This window comes from Melospiza melodia, chromosome 2, assembly GCF_035770615.1.
Source record: "Melospiza melodia melodia isolate bMelMel2 chromosome 2, bMelMel2.pri, whole genome shotgun sequence".
Classification (NCBI taxonomy): Eukaryota; Metazoa; Chordata; class Aves; order Passeriformes; family Passerellidae; genus Melospiza; species Melospiza melodia.
The window spans coordinates 72,856,402-72,875,353 of NC_086195.1; the positions used below are offsets into that span (position 1 = coordinate 72,856,402).

The following is an 18,952-nucleotide window of genomic DNA, read 5'->3' on the forward strand; positions in this document are numbered from 1 at the left end:
ATATCTTCTCTTCTCTTCTCTTCTCTCTTCTCTTCTCTTCTCTTCTCTTCTCTTCTCTTCTCTTCTCTTCTCTTCTCTTCTCTTCTCTTCTCTTCTCTTCTCTTCTCTTCTCTTCTCTTCTCTTCTCTTCTCTTCTCTTCTCTTCTCTTCTCTTCTCTTCTCTTCTCTTCTCTTCTCTCCTCTCCTCTCCTCTCCTCTCCTCTCCTCTCCTCTCCTCTCCTCTCCTCTCCTCTCCTCTCCTCTCCTCTCCTCTCCTCTCCTCTCCTCTCCTCTCCTCTCCTCTCCTCTCCTCTCCTCTCCTCTCCTCTCCTCTCCTCTCCTCTCCTCTCCTCTCCTCTCCTCTCCTCTCCTCTCCTCTCCTCTCCTCTCCTCTCCTCTCCTCTCCTCTCCTCTCCTCTCCTCTCTCTTCAATAAATATTCTGAGGTTTTTACTATATTTTTTCTCAACTATCTTCTCCTTCAATCCGCCTCTAATATTTTGTATTGAAACCCCAAGGGTAGTCCAAAAACAGCATAAAAAAGCAGATTCTCTATTGCATTCAGTAAGCCTCATTAGGGTCAAGGTGCCTTTTCCTATCAGATGCATTATTTCCTTCTTGATATCTATCAGATGCTTTAAACTCGTATTTCCTCCTGGATATTTCCATTTTATTGTCTTTAAAAAACCCATGGAATAGCTGTAGAAAAAATTAAATGCCATTAAATAATATGATAATAATATGATCATTTGCAAAGTACCACAAGGTGTTAACCAATGGCACCACTTTGACAAGATAAGGCATCATGCACAACCTGGACTGTCTCTTAGATGTTCTTGAGACTTTCCTTTTCTTCTTTTAAGGTGTGAAGAAGACATTGATGAGTGTGAAAGAGAAGAATGTGAAAATGGTGGCTCCTGTGTCAACATCTTTGGTTCATTTCTGTGTAACTGCACCCCTGGCTACGTGGGTCAATACTGTGGTCTGCGCCCCGTGGTGGTCCCCAATATACAAGCTGGGCATTCCTACGTTGGCAAGGAGGAGCTGATAGGAATAGCCGTGGTCCTGTTTGTCATATTTGTGTTAATTGTTCTTTTCATCATTTTTCGCAAGAAAGTTTTCAGGAAGAACTATTCCCGCAACAACATCACGCTCGTACAGGATCCAGCTACTGCAGCCCTGCTCAACAAGAGCAATGGCATCCAATTCAAGAACATCAGGAACAGTGGAGACAGCAGGAATATCTACCAGGAGGTTGGGCCTCCACAGGTGCCAGTGAGGCCAATGGCCTATACCCCATGCTTCCAGAGTGACTCACGGAATAACCTGGACAAGATAGTGGATGGGCTTGGTGTGGAGCACCAGGAGATGACAACGTTTCATCCGGAGTCCCCTCGAATACTGACAGCCAGGAGGGGGGTGGTGGTGTGCAGTGTGGCTCCAAACCTGCCTGCTGTGTCTCCCTGCCGCTCGGACTGTGACTCCATCAGGAAGAGCACGTGGGATGCTGGCACAGAAAGTAAGTAGCACTGCGGGCCGGTCTCGTTCTTCCCTGCTCACGGTAAGGGTTGCTTCAGGGTGCAGCAGGTGCAGTGGCACAGGTGCTCTTAGTGCTCCAGCTTAACACATGTGAATTGGTAAATCTCTGCAAGAAGTGATCTGGTTTAATTTTGAAAGGTTATAATTAAACCAGGCATACAATGCCTTTCCTTCTATGCATGGAGTATGACTAAAAGCATTTATTTCCCTTGTTGAGAAAGCATATATGAGTAAGTGCTCTGAGCATTTTTCAGTGATATAATGCAATCATCTTTCTATTGGAAAAAAACAATTTGGGGCAGAATTCTTAAATATAAATTCTGTTAGGTTCAGGCTGTTTCCCAAGGGAGTTAAAAATATTTAAACCTTCTTCAAGAAGCAATCCTGTTTTGCATCAAGGAGAAATGAACTAATATTCCTTACTTTCAGTGTCTGTGAAGTGAAGCAGAAAGTCACGTATGGCTTGATATATAGGATCACCTTCTCAGGCCATTGCATTCCCCTCTGCTTTCCGTATCAGAGTCATCATGGAATTTTCAATCCCCATGCTTACCCTATTTGTGCTGTGATGGTTCCTCACCTGATAACACAGTGCTCCCTCCATTCCTCAACTGGAGATGAAGCCAATTTCACATAGTCTGTCATGGCAGGAAATACCAGTTTTCTGGGAAAGAGTTACAGCCCTGCATCATCTATCCTTGCAAGTCAGACCATGTCATTTGGACTGGGAGATGTTTACTTCACCATATATGATGTTTTTAAAGGTGTTTTCTCTTATTAGGGACTTTTCCTAATGCATCTTCCTGTACCTGTTGGAGGGGGCTTACAAGAAAGATGGAGAGGGACACAAGAGCTTGTTGTAGTGATGAATGGCCTTAAGCTGAAGAAGGGTAGGTTTGGATTAGCTGTTAGGAAGAAATGCTTGATTGTGAGGGTGGTGAGGCAATGAAACAGGTTGCTCAGAGAAGGGGTGGATGTCCCATCCCTGGAAGTATTCAAGGCTGAATTGGTTGGGGCTCTGAGTAACCTGGTCTAGTGAAAGGTTCCCAGTCCATGGCAGGGAAATTGGAACCAAATGATCTTTAAGATCCCTTCCACCTCGAAGTGTTCTATGATTCTCTGATCTTCAACCCTATTGCAGCACAGCCCTAACCAAAACTGTCACATAAAACTGCACAATCCAGCCCTATTTTTGAAAGGAATGGGAACTGAGGAATGGAGAGAGGAATTAAGCAACAGGTCAAGAGGACAGCATTATGTTGTGCCAGAGGAGGTTTGGGATGGACATCAGGAAGAAGTTTTGCTCTGGAAGAATGGTCAAGCCTTGGAACTGGCTATCCAGGAAGGTGGTGAAGTCACCATTCCTGGAAGTGTTCAAGAAATGATTGGGCGTGGCACTTAATGCTGTGGTTTGGTTGGCATAGTGATGTTCAGTCAAAGGTTGGGCTCAATGATCTTGGAAGTCTTTTCCAGCCTTATAGAGTTTATGATTCTATAGCTCTGCCCTGATCTGCACATTTTCATCCAAGGCAGCACACTGGCTAAGGTCATGTAGTGAAAAATTGAATTAATTTTCATTTATTTGGGCTGTATTTCAGGGTTGTGTTGTGTCTGACCTTTTAAACTTTAAATATAGTTAAGCTGATTGAAAGCGTCATCACGCCAGCTCCCACACGTGCTGTGTTCTATATTCTCCTGGGGGTTTGTGCCACAGACACTGCTGATACTGGAAGGAATAGAAATTCCTACCAGCACACCATGAGGCCATACCAGGGAGACAGACCTCAGCTGTCACGGAGTGGGAAGCAGTGCAGTTTTGTTACTGCAGCACTCACTTCATCAGCTCCATACCCAGCTGCTCAGCAGGAGCAAATCAGCTCTTACCGTGTGGAGGTGTGCCATGCTGGGTAGAAATACATACAGCTGGCAGGTAAAGAGCTGTGCTTGCATGTTGATAGCACCTGACCTTCTTCATTTGTAATTGGCTCAGGTATCTTAGTGCTTAAAATGGAGAATAACTTTTTGTGTTCCTGATTATTGCCCATATAATGTGTATTTGAATGTGTTTATTTATATATGCTTAATTACAGGAGAATTTATACCGTAGGTTGCAGTTACATTTCTAAATAGTGGAGTTGTGAAGACTGAATGTCCCTGATGAAAAGCAATGTAAATTGAAGCATAATCTATTATATGTCAGTGATGGAGCTATTAAAATCTGATCCAAGGGCCACTGATCTGAATAACAAGATGCATGGTAGCTTTACTGAGCATTGAATGAGCCTTTAATGAGGCTCTCAAATTAGAAAATGAACAGTAAAGATAAATGTAACTGTAATCTCTTGTATAAGCTGTTTATACCACATTCCTTAAGTCATCATTTTCATTGCTTTTGAGACTACATGCCATCTCAAAAGACAATATTGAATACAGATGTTTCTTCCTTGATTACAGTGTTGTCAGCCACTTGAAAGACTCCTTGGGCTTCAAACACTTCAAAAGTCTAGGTATCTTCACCTACTGCCTTTTTGACGATTAGGTCACGTCCTCTGTGTGAAGGAAATAATTTTATTCTGACTCATAATAGACGGCAGGATTTGAATGTGTCCGTGGTATAAATAGATAAATGTTCATACCTAGAGAGTACCATTTTGCTTTGTCTTTGCTGTCAATGAAGGTAAAGGGGTTGATGACGCTGAAGAGGTGACCTGTTTTTCAGGAAGTAATAAAGGCAGCAACTCTGAAGTACAGTCCCTCAGCTCCTTCCAGTCTGATTCCGGTGATGATAATGGTAAGAAATGATTTCATCTTTATTATGCTGGGGGAAAAGCTATTTATCTCTCTCTCTCTAATATTATTAAAAGATTTATGTGACATCTTGAAACCCTTTAACAGTGCCGAAAGTAAGAAAGTCGTGGGTTCAAACCCTGACTTTGTGTTCCACTTACTAAATTATAGGAACATAATAAAAATCTTGATGCTTGGGGCTGTTGTATAAGGACCGAGCTTTACAGTGAATTAGAGCTATGATACAGCAGAGTCACACTGCCAAGATGTAAGTTGACTAATAGGTTGCAAGTGAAACTGTAGAATTTATGTCATTTTCCTTCTGGGAAAAGCATGACTTTCATGTTTCACCAGTCGAATAAAAGGGATTTCCGTGCCATTTGCCCGGTCTCATTCATGGTCCCAACAAAACTCTGCTGGTGCTCAGCCGCAACAATGAGCAGATGAGCCAGTCCCCAGCGTCCTGGCCTCTCCCTGGCAATCACAGCTCAGCAAACAATAGAGCACCATTAAATCCTTGTTCAGTGCACACTCAGTGCCTGCCTCTCACGTCCTGCATCATTATCTCCCTGGGTGACACAGGCAGAGCCATACACAGCCCACTAAAAGGTCCACAGAGTCAGAGCAAACCTTTGTTCCTGCGGCCCACGCATGTTGAGCAGTGGGTCTGAGAAAAGTCAAGATGTTTCTGCTGGGGAGGGATGGTGTATGTCTGGGAAGCCTCGTTTAGACACACAGAAAAAGACTATCACAAAGGAATCATACTTGGTTTCCTCAGCCACCAGTTAATGAACTGTCTGTAGACTCAGTTTCTCAGTCATGCCATGCAGCTGATCTCTAGGAACTCTGAAATGTTGGAAAAAAGCACTGATAGCAAAGTACACTTGCAGTTTCTTTTGGCCTGCTGTGCCTGAAGCATTACAATTATTTTTGTCAGGCTTACCAATGCTTTTCTGCCCCTGCACCAAAAAGACCTCTTTAGCCTTTTTTTAGGGTAAGCGTTATTTAATGATATATATTTACATTAGAGTTACCTTCGGAATAATTATTCAAGTGGTCTTTTATTGTGCATTGTTACTTTTTGTATCTCACAAATTCTGATTAGACATTTCAAATTACCGATCTTGTCTCCACTGAAATCATTGACACAGTACCCACAGAAGCTGGATTGGACCTTCTGTGCCCACTCATTTTTTGTGAAGGCTGCATTTAAAATGTGGCCTTTAGAGATAACATTTCTAGTTCAGGGTTCAAACAAATCCATATCCTCAGGGAGAACAAGGGAAGAAACCTAAATCATCTGAGTCATTTGCAGAGATCGATGCAAGACCACACGCTCTGGTTTGCAGGGAAGGTTTGCAGTGAAAGAGCCTAAAGGGCAAAGCCAGGCATAAGTAAGCATATACATGCTCACATGCCTGTACTTTAGGGCTAATGGATATGCCTCCTGAAGCCATGAATCTTTGCTCTTCTTGTCATTTTAATTTTTTGTACCTCATGTACCTGCAGAGGTTAGAAACACAACGGTTGTATTTGTTGTCAGTGAAAACACAACAAATACAGTTCAGCATCCACGCTCTTTGATGAAACAGGACAGTGGCTCCTTCTCCAAACTCCTTCCTCCAAATCCAAGAGCAATGCTGCTGCGTTTTCAGGCTAGCACAGGAGACAGGCTTGTGTTACACAAACGGCTATAATGACACTGACTTGTGAAACTGGGTGGCAGCTTCTGACTGAAGAAACCTATCTGGCAGCAGTGGATCACTGGGATGAATTCCACTGAGGGTGCAGGCAGCTTCTATTCACCCTCTCTAGGGCTCTTGGAGCCTTCTCTTGCTGTGTCAAGGGCTTGTCTTACCATGTAAACTCACATGGGGTGAGATTTTGAACCTACTTTTTTTGTCTCACCTTATTTCTCCTGCATTTAAATTGCTCAGCTTCCCTAGTCTTTCTGAGAGTAGTTAGCAGTAATTTTTGTAGTCCAAAATCTGAGCAATGACTTGCACTGAGCTATGTGAGGTGGGGGTTCCCATTTTTCTGTGAATATGCTCTGCACAGCTCCCACCAGAGCCAGCCCTTAGTTGCAAAGAAAACTACACTGGCCCTGGGTTTTGACCTGTTTTTCACTCTTAGGTTTTTTCCTCTAATAGCTTACAGCTGCCCTCCATCTTTTTTCCCAGCCATGCAGCACTAACTGCATGGAGCCCCTTATTTTTCTATCATGTTTATTTTGCATTAGCCAGTGCAAGTCTCCTTTGTATAATTACTGTTGCTGTTGATGGCATAAATATGCTCATCATAGACACAGGACAGGGGTCCTTTGGTTTATCAAGGCTCTTTTTGCTAAGCCCTCACTAGAACTGAGGATATTGGATGATATACCTGATCCCATGCCCAAAATTTAGCAAAAATGTGAAAATATTCAACGTATGTCTGCACTGTTAACACATTTCTTGTGATGTCTAAGTCTGTTGGCTGTGTGAAACAAAAAAGTATGTTTTGCCCCACATTGCTCCAAGCAATTGGTTTTCTCATAACTAAAGACAGAGGAAAAGGGAGGGATCCATTGCACTCTCATGCAGAGCTTTCCCTTCAATTTTGATTTTTGGGTTTATTTTATGTTCTCAGAGGCAGGGGGGTTGGGTGGTGCAAAATGCAGATCATCTGAAAGACCACACATTACAGGCCTCCACATTAAACAGCTGCAGAGTCTATATTAATGGTTTCAAGGGAAAAGTGTGTTTTTTTGGAACACCTGCAGAGAACACACAATACATTTGAGAAACTATTCTGTCAAACATGGGTCAAAATTTGAACCACACCTACATGGCTGTGTCCTCCTAATTACAGCTGCGCTGCTTAACCTCCCTGAGGTATTGCATGGCATGGCACAGACAGTAAATAAGTAAAACATTCCTCTTAGGAAATAGATTGAGCTTAACACCATTTCTGATGGTGTGATGTTCTAAAAGATAATGATCCTTGGACTACATAGCACCATCTCTGGAGACCTCTAAGCAAGAATGAATTAGAAATTAGTGTCAGGTAGACAAGATACTGCTTCGGTTAATTGAATCAGCTGACCAGTCTGCTTGAATTTATGAGGTGATACACATCATCCCATATGCCTTTCTGGAAATGCTGGTTTGGAATTTATCAGCACTCTGAAGATATATGGGATTATCTGAAATGAAATGTCCTGTTACCAACTGTATAAATCATGCATTGGTCAGCAGCCTTTTTTTTTTTTTTCTTTCAATGTCAGTTCTGTCTTTTGAGATAATTTATTGTGGTAACCTATGATGTGTTTTAAATACTAACCTGAAGCTGTCCTTCCCCTCCCTTTATTTTCTGCTTTCCCTACCCTGCAAGCTTCCATAGTGACTGTCATACAGCTTGTCAACAATGTAGTTGACACTATAGAAAATGAAGGTATTTAAATTTTTTTCTTTCTTGTTATACAACAATGCTTCCTATTTTCATTGTGAAACATTCCAGCAGAACCTCACTAATCTACACTGACCAGCAATCCTGTGGCAGGGATTGGGTTTTGCAGATCAGCATGTTCACCAGCAAACATGAAAATGCCAGAGGAATGTACCACAAAATATCTGTGGCTAACTGGAGGCGGTAGAAAAGGTGTCAAGCCTTCATCCTCTTCTGTTCAAGTCGATGTTTCTGCTTGTTTATTCTCATTGCCTTCAGAGAAAATAATAGACTGATAATGGAGCCATATCACTGAGACGATCCTGGCTGCAGAGACTGGGAAGCAGGAGATGACACGGGCAGTCTCTAGCGTGTCCCATGCTGCAGCAGAGCTGGGTTGTGTCCCCCAGTGGTTCCCACAGAGGGGAGCACAGGGCTGGCTGGCTGGTGGCTGGTTTCTCCCAGGAAACCCTGCCAAGCAGCGGATGTGCGGGCACAGCTCCAGGGATGCCGCGGCTCTCCCGTGGCGTTGGTGTGCCCGTGGCACAGAGCGTGCAGTGTGCTCCAAGGACCAGCACTCACCTCTTCCACTGACCTCCTGGGTAACCTCAGGCATCTCATGTTACAAGTGAACCTGTAAAGCGGGGATATCACTCTTTTCTTTTTTCCATAAAGCACTGAGGAAATGTCTTGTTATCATAGATAAACATTACTTTTATTTATTTTCCAACGTTTTTCCTACCCTTGGGCAAATGTCAACTCAGCATCAACTCAGGTTATCCACAAGTCAAAAATTTCATCTGTCCTTACCGAATTTAAGGCAGATTTTACATACTTTAGCTAATCTGGTCTGCATAATACATTAAGATGATTAAGTAAATTGTTTTTGTGAAACTACTGATTTTTTCTTGAGCCAGTGTCACAGTAATTTTGAAAAACACTTTTACTGCTAGCTAGTGATGCCACTTGAGTATTTGTTAATAGTGCATTTATTGATATCCTGAAGTGTAAGAGTGCCATTCTTCTCACTATCAAAAAAAACCAGAAATTAGCTAGCCAAGGTTAATTCAAAAGAAAGTCCCATTCAAAAAAATAAAAAATAACCTTGAAAAGAAACCACAGGCACTGAAAATGACCTTGCCTTCCTAAGAGAAAGCTTAAGCAAACACACTGGCTCATTATCATCCTTTACAGGTCAGAAAAAGCCAGTCTGGCAGTAGTTTCAAGAGACTGGCACTGAAAATGTTTTGCCCACTTCCCAGTTCCTTATATGAAACTTAGGTTAGTATTGTTAGGATTGCCTGCTCTGCAGCAGAGCTGTTGGAAGTGGTGAATAATTGGCCACACTGGAGCTCTGGGCAGAATTGCTGCCACAGAGTCATGGGAGGATGGGGCTCCTGCCCCAGGGACCTGCCCAGGGTTGTGCAAGCCAGCAAATTAGTGAGGTTCTCCTGGGTCCTGATCCACGCAACTCAGAGGGCCCTGACACACCTCAGGTGCAGTGCCCTCACACTGACCCCAACACAGCAAAATCCACTGTACAAAGAAGAGAGAAGCGCAGAAGAGAGGTTAGGGCCGGTTCAGACACTGCTGCTAAACCTGCAGTAGCCCCAGCCCTCCTCACCCCAGGACATGGCAGAGCAGGGGGAGAACTCCTGCCTGGCTATCCAGCTAAGGGAGCAGTCACCATCACCCCATGCACCATGTGGTGATGAGCAAGGGCAAGTGTGGTCTGAGTAGGTGAAGGGCTGGAGAGGTCTTCCCTTGCCTGTGTCTGAGCCACAGAGGTTACGAGCTGTGAAGCCCCAGAGGTCTGTTTCTCCTGGCAGACCTCCTCCAGCAATGTCGTCCCTAGACTTTGCCCGATGACTTCTTGCATGAAGCCAAATAACATGCGGCTGAACAAGAGCATATCCATCTAGAGAACGCTGCAGCTTCTTCCCCGCTCTTGTCTCACATAAACCTCCTTCCTTGCTCTGTCCCCCACCCCTGCACCCTCTCCATACTGGAATGCCTCCCTCCCCACCAGCTAGCATGGCAGTGCAGGTGGGAGGTGGGTGTGGGGTTGGGGAGCATTGTAGCTGATAGCCCCATTAAATGGCTTTGTATTCTATTCTATTCAGGTTCTTATACCGTGCCCATCACCATGGTATCTGAGCCCAGGTGGGCCCAGATTTGTTTGAACCGGCCCTGAGAATGGTAGATTCTTATTTTTCTGTTTCAAAGTGAACAAGTGAGAGAAAAATGTACTTTGCAATTATAAGCCGTGTCGATGGTGGATAGCCCTTTTTTATGCTAAGAATTACAACTCAAATGAAATTCTATATCTGTTCAGTGAGGGTAAATAATTAAGATATGATAGAAAAGGAGTATAATACACAACATAAACATTTCTTTAGCTATGTCTGCATTTGACAGGCAAGCTTGTCTTGTACATTAAAATAAATAATTTAAAATCCTACTAAAATGACACCATGTACTTTAGAAATATGCATGCAGAGTTTTGTATTTTCACATGTAATACAATGCTGGTGACAAGCTCCAAGTTACCAGTTTTTGCTTTTTACTTTGTATCTGACAGTGTCTGTTATGGATCAAGGACAGAACTACAACAGAGGTGATTTCTCTGGGGCACCTTCTGCCTGTGGGCCGGGGTGGGCAGAGCACTGACTTGATCTGTTTGGTTTTTTTCTTGAACTGCTTCATGTGTACTCTTTTGTTTGAGTTCTCTTCAAAAGATGCATGAGAATGGTCAGCCACTTTTTTTTTGTTTCAAAATTCAGTTTTCAGTCAATCAGATTATTTGCTTGCACACTTTCTTTCTTGAAGTCATTTGAGGTGGAAGGGGAGATCAGATTCTGTAGGCATGCTGACTGCATTTAAAGATTTTTTTCAAGTAGCTGTGAAAAACAGTAATTCAACCATTTTGATTTCTTGGACTCATAGTTTCTAATACAACACAGTAGCATCTTAAAAAGCAAAATGCCTGAGAGTGGCCGTGTTTTGTTTCTTTGCTTGTTTGCATTAGCATCATAATGCAATTTATTCTCCTCCTCTACCCCTCTGGTCAGAGCATGGCTGACCCGTGTCCGTGGCCTGTGGGGCATGCTGTGATTTGAATGCGCTGTGAGGACTCAGGCAGGTGCATGCAGGACACTCTGCTCCCTTCTGTGTTCCCATCCTAACAGAGTGCTGTGGTTCTCTTCCCTGCTGCAGCGTATCATTGGGATACCTCTGACTGGATGCCCAGCGCTCGCTTGTCCGACATTGAGGAAGTGCCCAATTTTGAGACGGCGGATGGAGGCTCGGCTCATCACGGCAGCACCAGAGAACTGGAAACAGATTACTACCTTGGTGGCTACGACATCGACAGCGACTACCCTCCCCCTCACGAAGAGGAGTTTTTGAGCCAGGACCAGTTGCCACCTCCTCTTCCAGAGGATTACCCGGACCAATACGAAGCCCTCCCGCCCTCGCAGCCGGTCTCGATGGCAAGTACTCTCAGCCCTGACTGCAGGAGACGGCCGCACTTCCACCCGAGCCAATACCTCCCTCCCCACCCGTTCCCCAATGAGACGGACACCGCAGGATCTCAGACTGGGAACGAATTTAGTACTTTTGCTGTTGGCCCAGGCCAGAACACAGAAAATGCTAGTGCAGGTAAGGTGCCCTTACCCTTGCACAACTCCCTCAACGCCTCCTCCTCTGACGTCTCAGCCGGATGCGGCTTTGATGACTCCGAAGTAGCCATGAGTGACTTTGAAAGCGTGGAGGAACTCAGCCTAGAAAATGTTCACATTCCATTTGTGGAGACCCAGCAGCAGACACAAGTGTAAAGGAAGCTCCTTTCTTTTTCCTCCTCCTCTTCTTTTTTTTTAATTTTGTCATTTGGTCCAATTAATAGTATAAATATTGAGAAGAAATTTCGCTGAAGGTGTGTCTATATATATTGGGCAAAGAAAAGTACAGTATAACCCATTATTAACTTGTTCAGAAATGATACTGTATGTGCAGACACGAAGAGACCAATTGTTTTAAGTGTTATACATCACAAAATTGTTATAGACAATCTGGAGAGAGTGTACCTTCTATTTATTACCAAGAGTAAAACTCAGCTTTTGAGGCAGGGGGAAAAATAACTGCTAAATAATTTCTTTCTCTCTTACAAAGTTGGGTTGTTTTGGGGTTTTTTTTGGCATTGTGTTATTAAAAGTGTTACAGTGTTATGATCTCCCCACAGTATTAAGGAATGAGTATGGATCATTCTGGAATGCACTGTTGCATGAAATTTTATGTTAGCAAAGAGTGAAAGCAATTGATTGCTGGGGCTGCTGCATACAACACATCAGATGGCTAAAAAAAGCAACATTTACAAATTGACCTATCAAAGACAAGTGACCAATTATTTGTCCGTAAATATTTATCTATACTTTTGTTCATTACATAGCAGTTCATTCTGCTTTGTGTAGAACAAAACACATACACACAGTTTATGTTTACTCCAAATTGGCTACTTTGGTTGTCATTTTTAAAACCTGATGTCAGGTGCACGTGCATAGCTTTCCGCATGAGGACTTCCCAAAATGTCAGAGTTTGGCTCAGGAGTGGCCTGGTTTTGCCCTAGCTGTGTACACACAGCCTCTCTTAATGTGTGTGCAACATGAACATGGATCTGAAAACTTGAGATACCCTACCCAGCTGATCATTTTTTTTAAATTCTTGCTTGGGCAATCAGCTCTTTAACAGCAGTCCTCATGCTGCAGTTACTGAAGTAAAATTAGTTGCAATTAAGTTACATTTAAGGCTGCTGTAACCTCACATCATTAGTTAACCATCTTTTGGCAAATGTCCATCCCTAGAGTTCACAGGATGCTGCTGTAGACTGAGTCAGTCGGTGGAACTGCATGAATGGACTGTGGCCAAAGATCTGTCGCCAGATTTTCCACTGGGTGCATGATTTTGTAGGATTTGAGTGCATCCAAAGGCTGTTTGCAGACTTCAGAATATTGTTGTGGATTCAAGGAAACCATGGCATCTGTATGCTTTTATGCTTCCCTCAGCCTGATTGGAGTAAATGGTCATTCACATTGATTAGGTCAGAGTAGTCAAGTGCAATCTGGAAATACTGGATTTTCACTCCGTGTATTAAAGCAGAGTGTACACACCTGTTACTTGGTGCTCTGAAAATGTTTTTACCCCACTACATTTTACAGCGTCTCTGTAACCTTACCAGTGAATGTGAGTCTACAAGCCTGCATTACTGTTGGGTTTTCATCCATTTCTGCCATGGCATAATTCTGTCATTCTGAAAAGCTATTGAATCCCTAAATCATTTTGATAAATGAACAGATTCATTAGCAGGTTTCCTGTGCTGCTTTCCTTGTCCTGTCCCTTGGTCAATCGCCTTAACTGGATAGTTTCAACAGTTGTATGTCAGGGCATGTTCTTGTCTGACAGGAATTTCACACAAAATTAAATTGCAGGCCATTTCTTGGCATACAGGAAGGGTTTATTCAGAAATTTAAATAATTGCAGCTTGTAACACTTTTAATAAAACAGGATTTCTAGAATTCTTGGAGTAGGTACAGTGTGTTGCTGCTTCCCTCCAATAGTTTGTATAGCTGTGAAAGATTGGTGTGGATATTTTCTTTGGGATGATGCAGCACTTCTTCAGTAGAAAACAGCTCATTATGCAGGTATATGAATAAAATGAGTGAACTTCTAGAGAGAATGTACTGCACATACAAGTATTATCAAGCACTTGTCTGCAAATAGGTCCTGTCCATTGAATTTATGAATGTCACTTGGTCTTCTCAAAGTAAAGATGCTTCTGTAACAGTGATATATTCTGAATGTGCTCATGGTGCGTTTCAAACCCTTTTCCCTGATATTATTCCTGTGTTTTTGAGAAGAAAAAAATGCAGAAATTTGTATTGTGATTGCAAGGAACTGAGGGTTTTGCCAGAAGACCATAAAATGGTTTGGCAAGCCTAGAGGCACGGATAGAGGATAACTCATATTGTTCATGAAGTCTGTGTTACAGGAATGGAAATGCAATTAGATTGATGTCTCTTCAAGAGTTAGGAGCATCAGAGTTGGCAAAGCAATTCTGCAAATTTAGCTGCACTTTTAGAGCTTGTATGACCTGAGAATGCGATGCTCTCTTAGCATCAGGCTGCAGTTTACATGAGGTTTGCTCCTACTCAGCTTTGGTTTGAGACATTTTTATCCATTATGCAAGTAATTCTGTTCAAGCCCCCAGATAGTTATTAGGTGTACTTGTCACCTGTCTTCTGTAGTGAAAGTTCTTGCGTAAGCATGAGACACCAGTATCAAAATTTACTGGAACATATCAAAAGTGTCATGAGGGACAGCACGATGGGAGCCTAGTGATTGCCATACAAAAAAGAAAGCAAAGAAATCAATGTTTCTTACCAAGCTTGTTGCCTCAGTAATATATTGTTGGTAGTGAGTTTTAATAGTAAAATATGCATAAATACAATGTATAGTACTTTTTCTGTTTGATGTTGTTGCCATTTCATTTCACTGAACGCCTACTTATTAAAGTGCTGTTGGGAAGGTGCCAAGGATCACCCGTTCAGCCTTCTCTGTCCTATTCATGATTTCTATACCTCAATATCTCCTCCCCTCCAAATCCATCTTCAGATTCCCCTCTGTGAATATTGGTACTTCCGTGGCCTTTCTGGTTTTTTTCAGGCTATTTTGATATTGATGAGACCCAAATGCAGATCTAAAGGTGAAATACCTCTTAGGGAGTAAGATTTTCATATTAACATCCCTTGTTAAACCAAGCCATTTTGTTTTCTCTTTTTAATTACTACTCCACATGAACAAGTCGAAATCTTCTAATCTGGAACATAAGAACCCATTCATAACATAATGTAAGAATTACTGTTCATATTATGGCTTCCAATATATATTTCCTTTTTCTGCCATATGATGATTTTTGCATCACTGCTGCTGTCAGGTCCCTGGTTCTGCAAGAGCTACCCTGCACATCTCTGCTTATCCTGTGTGTCTGTATTTCAAACTACATCCCTGTAGGTGGCTCCACTACCCGATATTTTCTCTCAGAATCATCTGTAGCAGATGATTTCATGGGCTTAATGAAGTACTTTTGAGTATCATTGGCTTATAACTTAGGATCAAGAAAGTTTTTGCCTTTTGGAAAGAAGCAGCAAGAGAAAAAAGCAACTTGTTAAAATGCAAATACACATTTATATCAAAAATCATGAACTTTTCCGGGGGTGTATGAGTCTAAGCAAAAGGGTGCTCGTTCTCTGCATTTTGATCAAGTTGAGAATGCCATGCACAGTGCTGGCCTTTTTAATAACGCTGGCAGTGGGAAGAGCCTTACAGTGACTACAGCGTGATTTATTCTGCCAATACCACATTAGGTATCCCTGTGTAAAAGGAAAAATTAGGCTTATGTACCGTTCTTACGTATTTTAATTACTTTACCTTTGTATTATAAACATTCCAAAAAAAAAAAATAGGGCAACCCCCTCCAACACTATAGAAACTGAATGTAGTTGCTGTCCTTGACCAGTATCTTAAAGTGGAATAAAGGGCCAAATGTGACACCATGGAGCTGTAAAATCACTTCCCTCCCATGGGAGAAAATGGACAACCTCACTAGAAGGTGTGCATAAAGTTGCTTTCCTCTAGGACCCTCCTATAGGATACAGCATATTGGGCAACCAGGAGAACTTTGGAATGCAGAGATTGACTACAGAACCATGATTTCCTGTCAATAGAGCTCTTCTCCTTAAGCCTAGTGATGTCTTTCATCCCAAACTATCCCAGGGGTTTCTTTAACATATACTTCCAGTGAAAGGCTGGAGGGAGTCAAAGGCTTCTCACTGCCACTGTTTTCCTGAACCTGAAAGTTGTGTTTGCCATCTGTCAAGCAGGATGTCCACCTCTGCATGTCCCACAAAGAACCTAAATTTTGGTCTTAGGAATTTTTTCTCCCCTTCTCTAAATTCTGTAGTGTAGTCTGAAGTAGTGAGAGCCTTGATGTATCGGTACCTTCTCAGTATGGCTGCAGCACAGTGAATAAAAGCATGTCATGAAATGCTGATCAATGGGGAGGCAGCAGCCTGTTGCCTCTGTGAGCCAGGCAGAGACATTTTGAGAACATGACATAAAAGTTGTTGCTCTGGTCTCCTGTAAATTCCATCACAAAGAAAAACGTGGGCTGAACAGGACAAATGGCTGAGAACACACTTTACTCCTCATCGAAAAAGCTAAATGGATGCTATAGTAAGTATATCTATCCTTACAGTCAATAACTGCAGCAATGGGAGAGGGAGGTAGAGGTGCCCTGGGCCAGTTCTGCTAAGCTTCATTTGAAAAGGAAGCATCCCTAATAATGGAGGAAGCCAACTCTTCAGAACCAGTATGAAAGTACATTTGTGCTTTGTAGACAATGTTTGGAGCTATTCACTTAGTAATAATGGGCATTTCATTGGTTTCCAGCGAGAGAGTTACATCTTCACTTTCATTCCCTGATGGTTTACCATCATTTACCATGTGGTAAAAACTGTGCTTTTTGCCTGTTTGCATCTCTGCTGCTCTCAATACACCAAAATGTGATCTGAGCCTTAGAAATTTAGACCATTGCCCATTACCCATGGTTTTTAGCCTGTGTTTCGTAAACTTGACATTTAACATCTCCATTATCAGAAGGGCCATCCATTTGGTAAATTAGCTGCATCATCCAAGGGACGAGCGGATGGGGAGGAAATGAAATTAAATTTGTTTCTTTATGTAATAATGAAAAGCAATAATTGCAAATATGTCGTATTACACAAAGGCCATAAGTAATCTTTACCAGTGTTAAGAGTGCACTTGAACTGTATTATGGGAAGAGATTGGAGTCCTCAGAACTGTAGCATTCTTTTGTCATAGGAATACCTGAAACACTATTAATCAGCAATGCAACGAGCCCATACTGCCGATTTTCAGGAGATGGCAAAGATGTTTAGGAGTGAAAGCAGTTCTCTTTAAAGCACTGTATTGGAAAAGATTGTCTTGTAAATTTTACCTGTCTCAAGCAGGCTGGTTTGTAAAAGATGTATGTTTTGGTGTTTAAAAAGAAGTTTATAAAATAATGTATATAATGGTTTCAAATTACCAGGCTTTTGTAGATATTTGATGCCAATCAGGTTGCTTTAATTTCTTTTGTTTGTTTGTTTGTTTGTTTGATTGATATAATTCTAAAGAATCATCAAAGTTGGTTTAAACTTCTAAGATAACAGGAAAAAAAGTTTTAGATCTGAAAACTTTTTAATCATTTCAAAATGTACTGTAATTTTCCTTTGGGTTCAGCTCTTTTTGTTTAACTTCTTTCTGGTTTTAAGGAGATTTTTTTATTGACTTTTTTAAATGAATGTGTTTTGCACAAAAAACCTAGAGGTATGATTTTTATTCCATTTCAAGTAGGTATTAAGAAATGTCATTTTCCCAATGACAACAAATTCAACCTTATGCAAAAGGGAAGGTTTATCACTTTGAGTGGGTATAGTTCTTCATCTGAAAACTAATTGTTCCTTCATAATTGCTGTTGGCAGTATTGTCTTGTGTTCTTTTGCTATAAAAACAAAACAACAAAAAAAAAAGTGTACAGGTTTGTAACTGCCAAAATTTGCTAAAGTTGATGGTTAAAATAAGTTTTCCAAGTAAACAAAAAGAAAAGCCCAGCTGTGTTGACTGCTTTTTGATTTTTCTCCTACTTTCAAAGGAGGGAACAAGATAAAATACACCAGTTCTTGAAGGAACGTAGCATTTCATTCCCTCTCTATGTTGCAGAAAATGCTACTTTTTTGAACTCTTTAAAATAATTTCATTATTACATGGAAATCTCTCCATAGAGGCCCCTGCTTGCGCTGCAGAGCACCCTTGCCAAGACTTGCTTAGCTGATGTGTGTAAGCTAAGGCAGATCCCTGATTAAAACCACATCTTCAAAGAATGCAAAAGGCATCATTGCAGCATGTAGCCATCTAGAGAGTGAACTCCATCAATGGAGACAAATTTCAGGGGACAGTGCAGCCATCTGGTTGCTTAGTGGGGCTAGAAGGAGTGGGTGTTTAAAGCAGCAGCCCACTCCACAATGTGCCTGCCCTGGGCATCTCTGTGCTCCAGCACCATGGCGCTGGCAGGTGGGGCCAGCTGGGACAAGTTCACGTGTGTTGGCACTGCCCCTGGAAGGAGATGTCATTGTGCTGGGCATGGTACTCAGTGTGGCCAGGCCTTGCATTCAGGGATGCCCCATCTATTCCTCCTTCATCACACCTTCCAGCTCCACAGCCCACGCTGCCCTGGCAGGATGGAGTGAAGCATGGCTTCAGTGTAGGAAGAAGGGGGGACAGTCCTTCCTGGGCTCTTTGAACACTGTGCCGTGACACAGCCAAGATCACCCCTCGTGCTGCTGGGGAGCAGGGATGCTGCCTGCGTTGTGTGACCCTTTAAAGGACTCAGAGCAGTGTTTCAGTCACCACCAGTCAGCACAGAAATATTCCTTCTCAGCAATCTTGAAACAGAAGTTTAAGCTGTGGAAAGGAAAAATACCAAGTCAACATTAGAAGTGTCTCTTCCCTCTTCCCTCAATACCCTTTTCTTTTTTTCCTAGCATGGATGACTACCTTATTTTAGTCAGTTTCCTATTTAAATTTCTATTTCTGCTTGTAGAGGATCTCTTTTTTTTTTCTTCTCCACCATTACCAGTAGATCTTGACAGAATGTCAGGGAAATACTTACGGCAGCAGAAGTAGCTTGGCAGTCCAGCGAGGCTCACAGTTACAGTGAGATGAAGCAGAACCTTATAAGAGAAAGTGAGTATAGTTCAGAGAATATTTAAGATTAAATGCTGTAAAATTCTTGCATCAGTTTAATGTTCAAAGCTAGAGATGTGAAATTACATCAGTATGTCTGTTAGGATGGAAAATATGAGAATTAAGATGGCAAACAGGTCAAAATGCACCTAAGTGTTCTGTCAAAACAGAACTAGTACCAATGATTTTCCCCTTCACATCAAAAATAAGTTATTTCTTCCTTCCATGTGTTTTGGTAACAGGTTTGTAAATATGCAGTGTATCCTGTCCATCACAGTGGAAACCCTCCCCTCATTAACACTGCAGTGCTGCTGGTGCGTGAAGTCTCACCAGAAGCCTTTGTGGTCTAAAAACTAAGGGGGGAA

At 42.1% G+C, this 18,952-nt stretch overlaps 1 protein-coding gene across 8 annotated transcripts in view; it reads left to right on the plus strand.

The window, feature by feature from the left end:
* Positions 1-17,455, plus strand: part of FAT3 (FAT atypical cadherin 3) — a 337,712-nt gene extending 320,257 nt beyond the window's left edge. For 3 of the 8 annotated variants that reach the window (XM_063148837.1, XM_063148841.1, XM_063148838.1), the window contains 5 exons: positions 842-1,497; positions 4,195-4,308; positions 7,677-7,736; positions 10,312-10,347; positions 10,947-17,455. In XM_063148837.1, the coding sequence (XP_063004907.1) occupies positions 842-1,497; positions 4,195-4,308; positions 7,677-7,736; positions 10,312-10,347; positions 10,947-11,566 (1,486 nt within the window). In that variant the 3' untranslated portion in view covers positions 11,567-17,455. Of the gene's footprint in view, positions 1-841; positions 1,498-4,194; positions 4,309-7,676; positions 7,737-9,853; positions 9,930-10,311; positions 10,348-10,946 lie in introns of all 8 variants that reach the window. The other 5 variants (XM_063148842.1, XM_063148844.1, XM_063148845.1 and 2 more) reach the window with 4 other exon arrangements.
* The last annotated feature ends 1,497 nt before the right edge of the window (positions 17,456-18,952 follow it).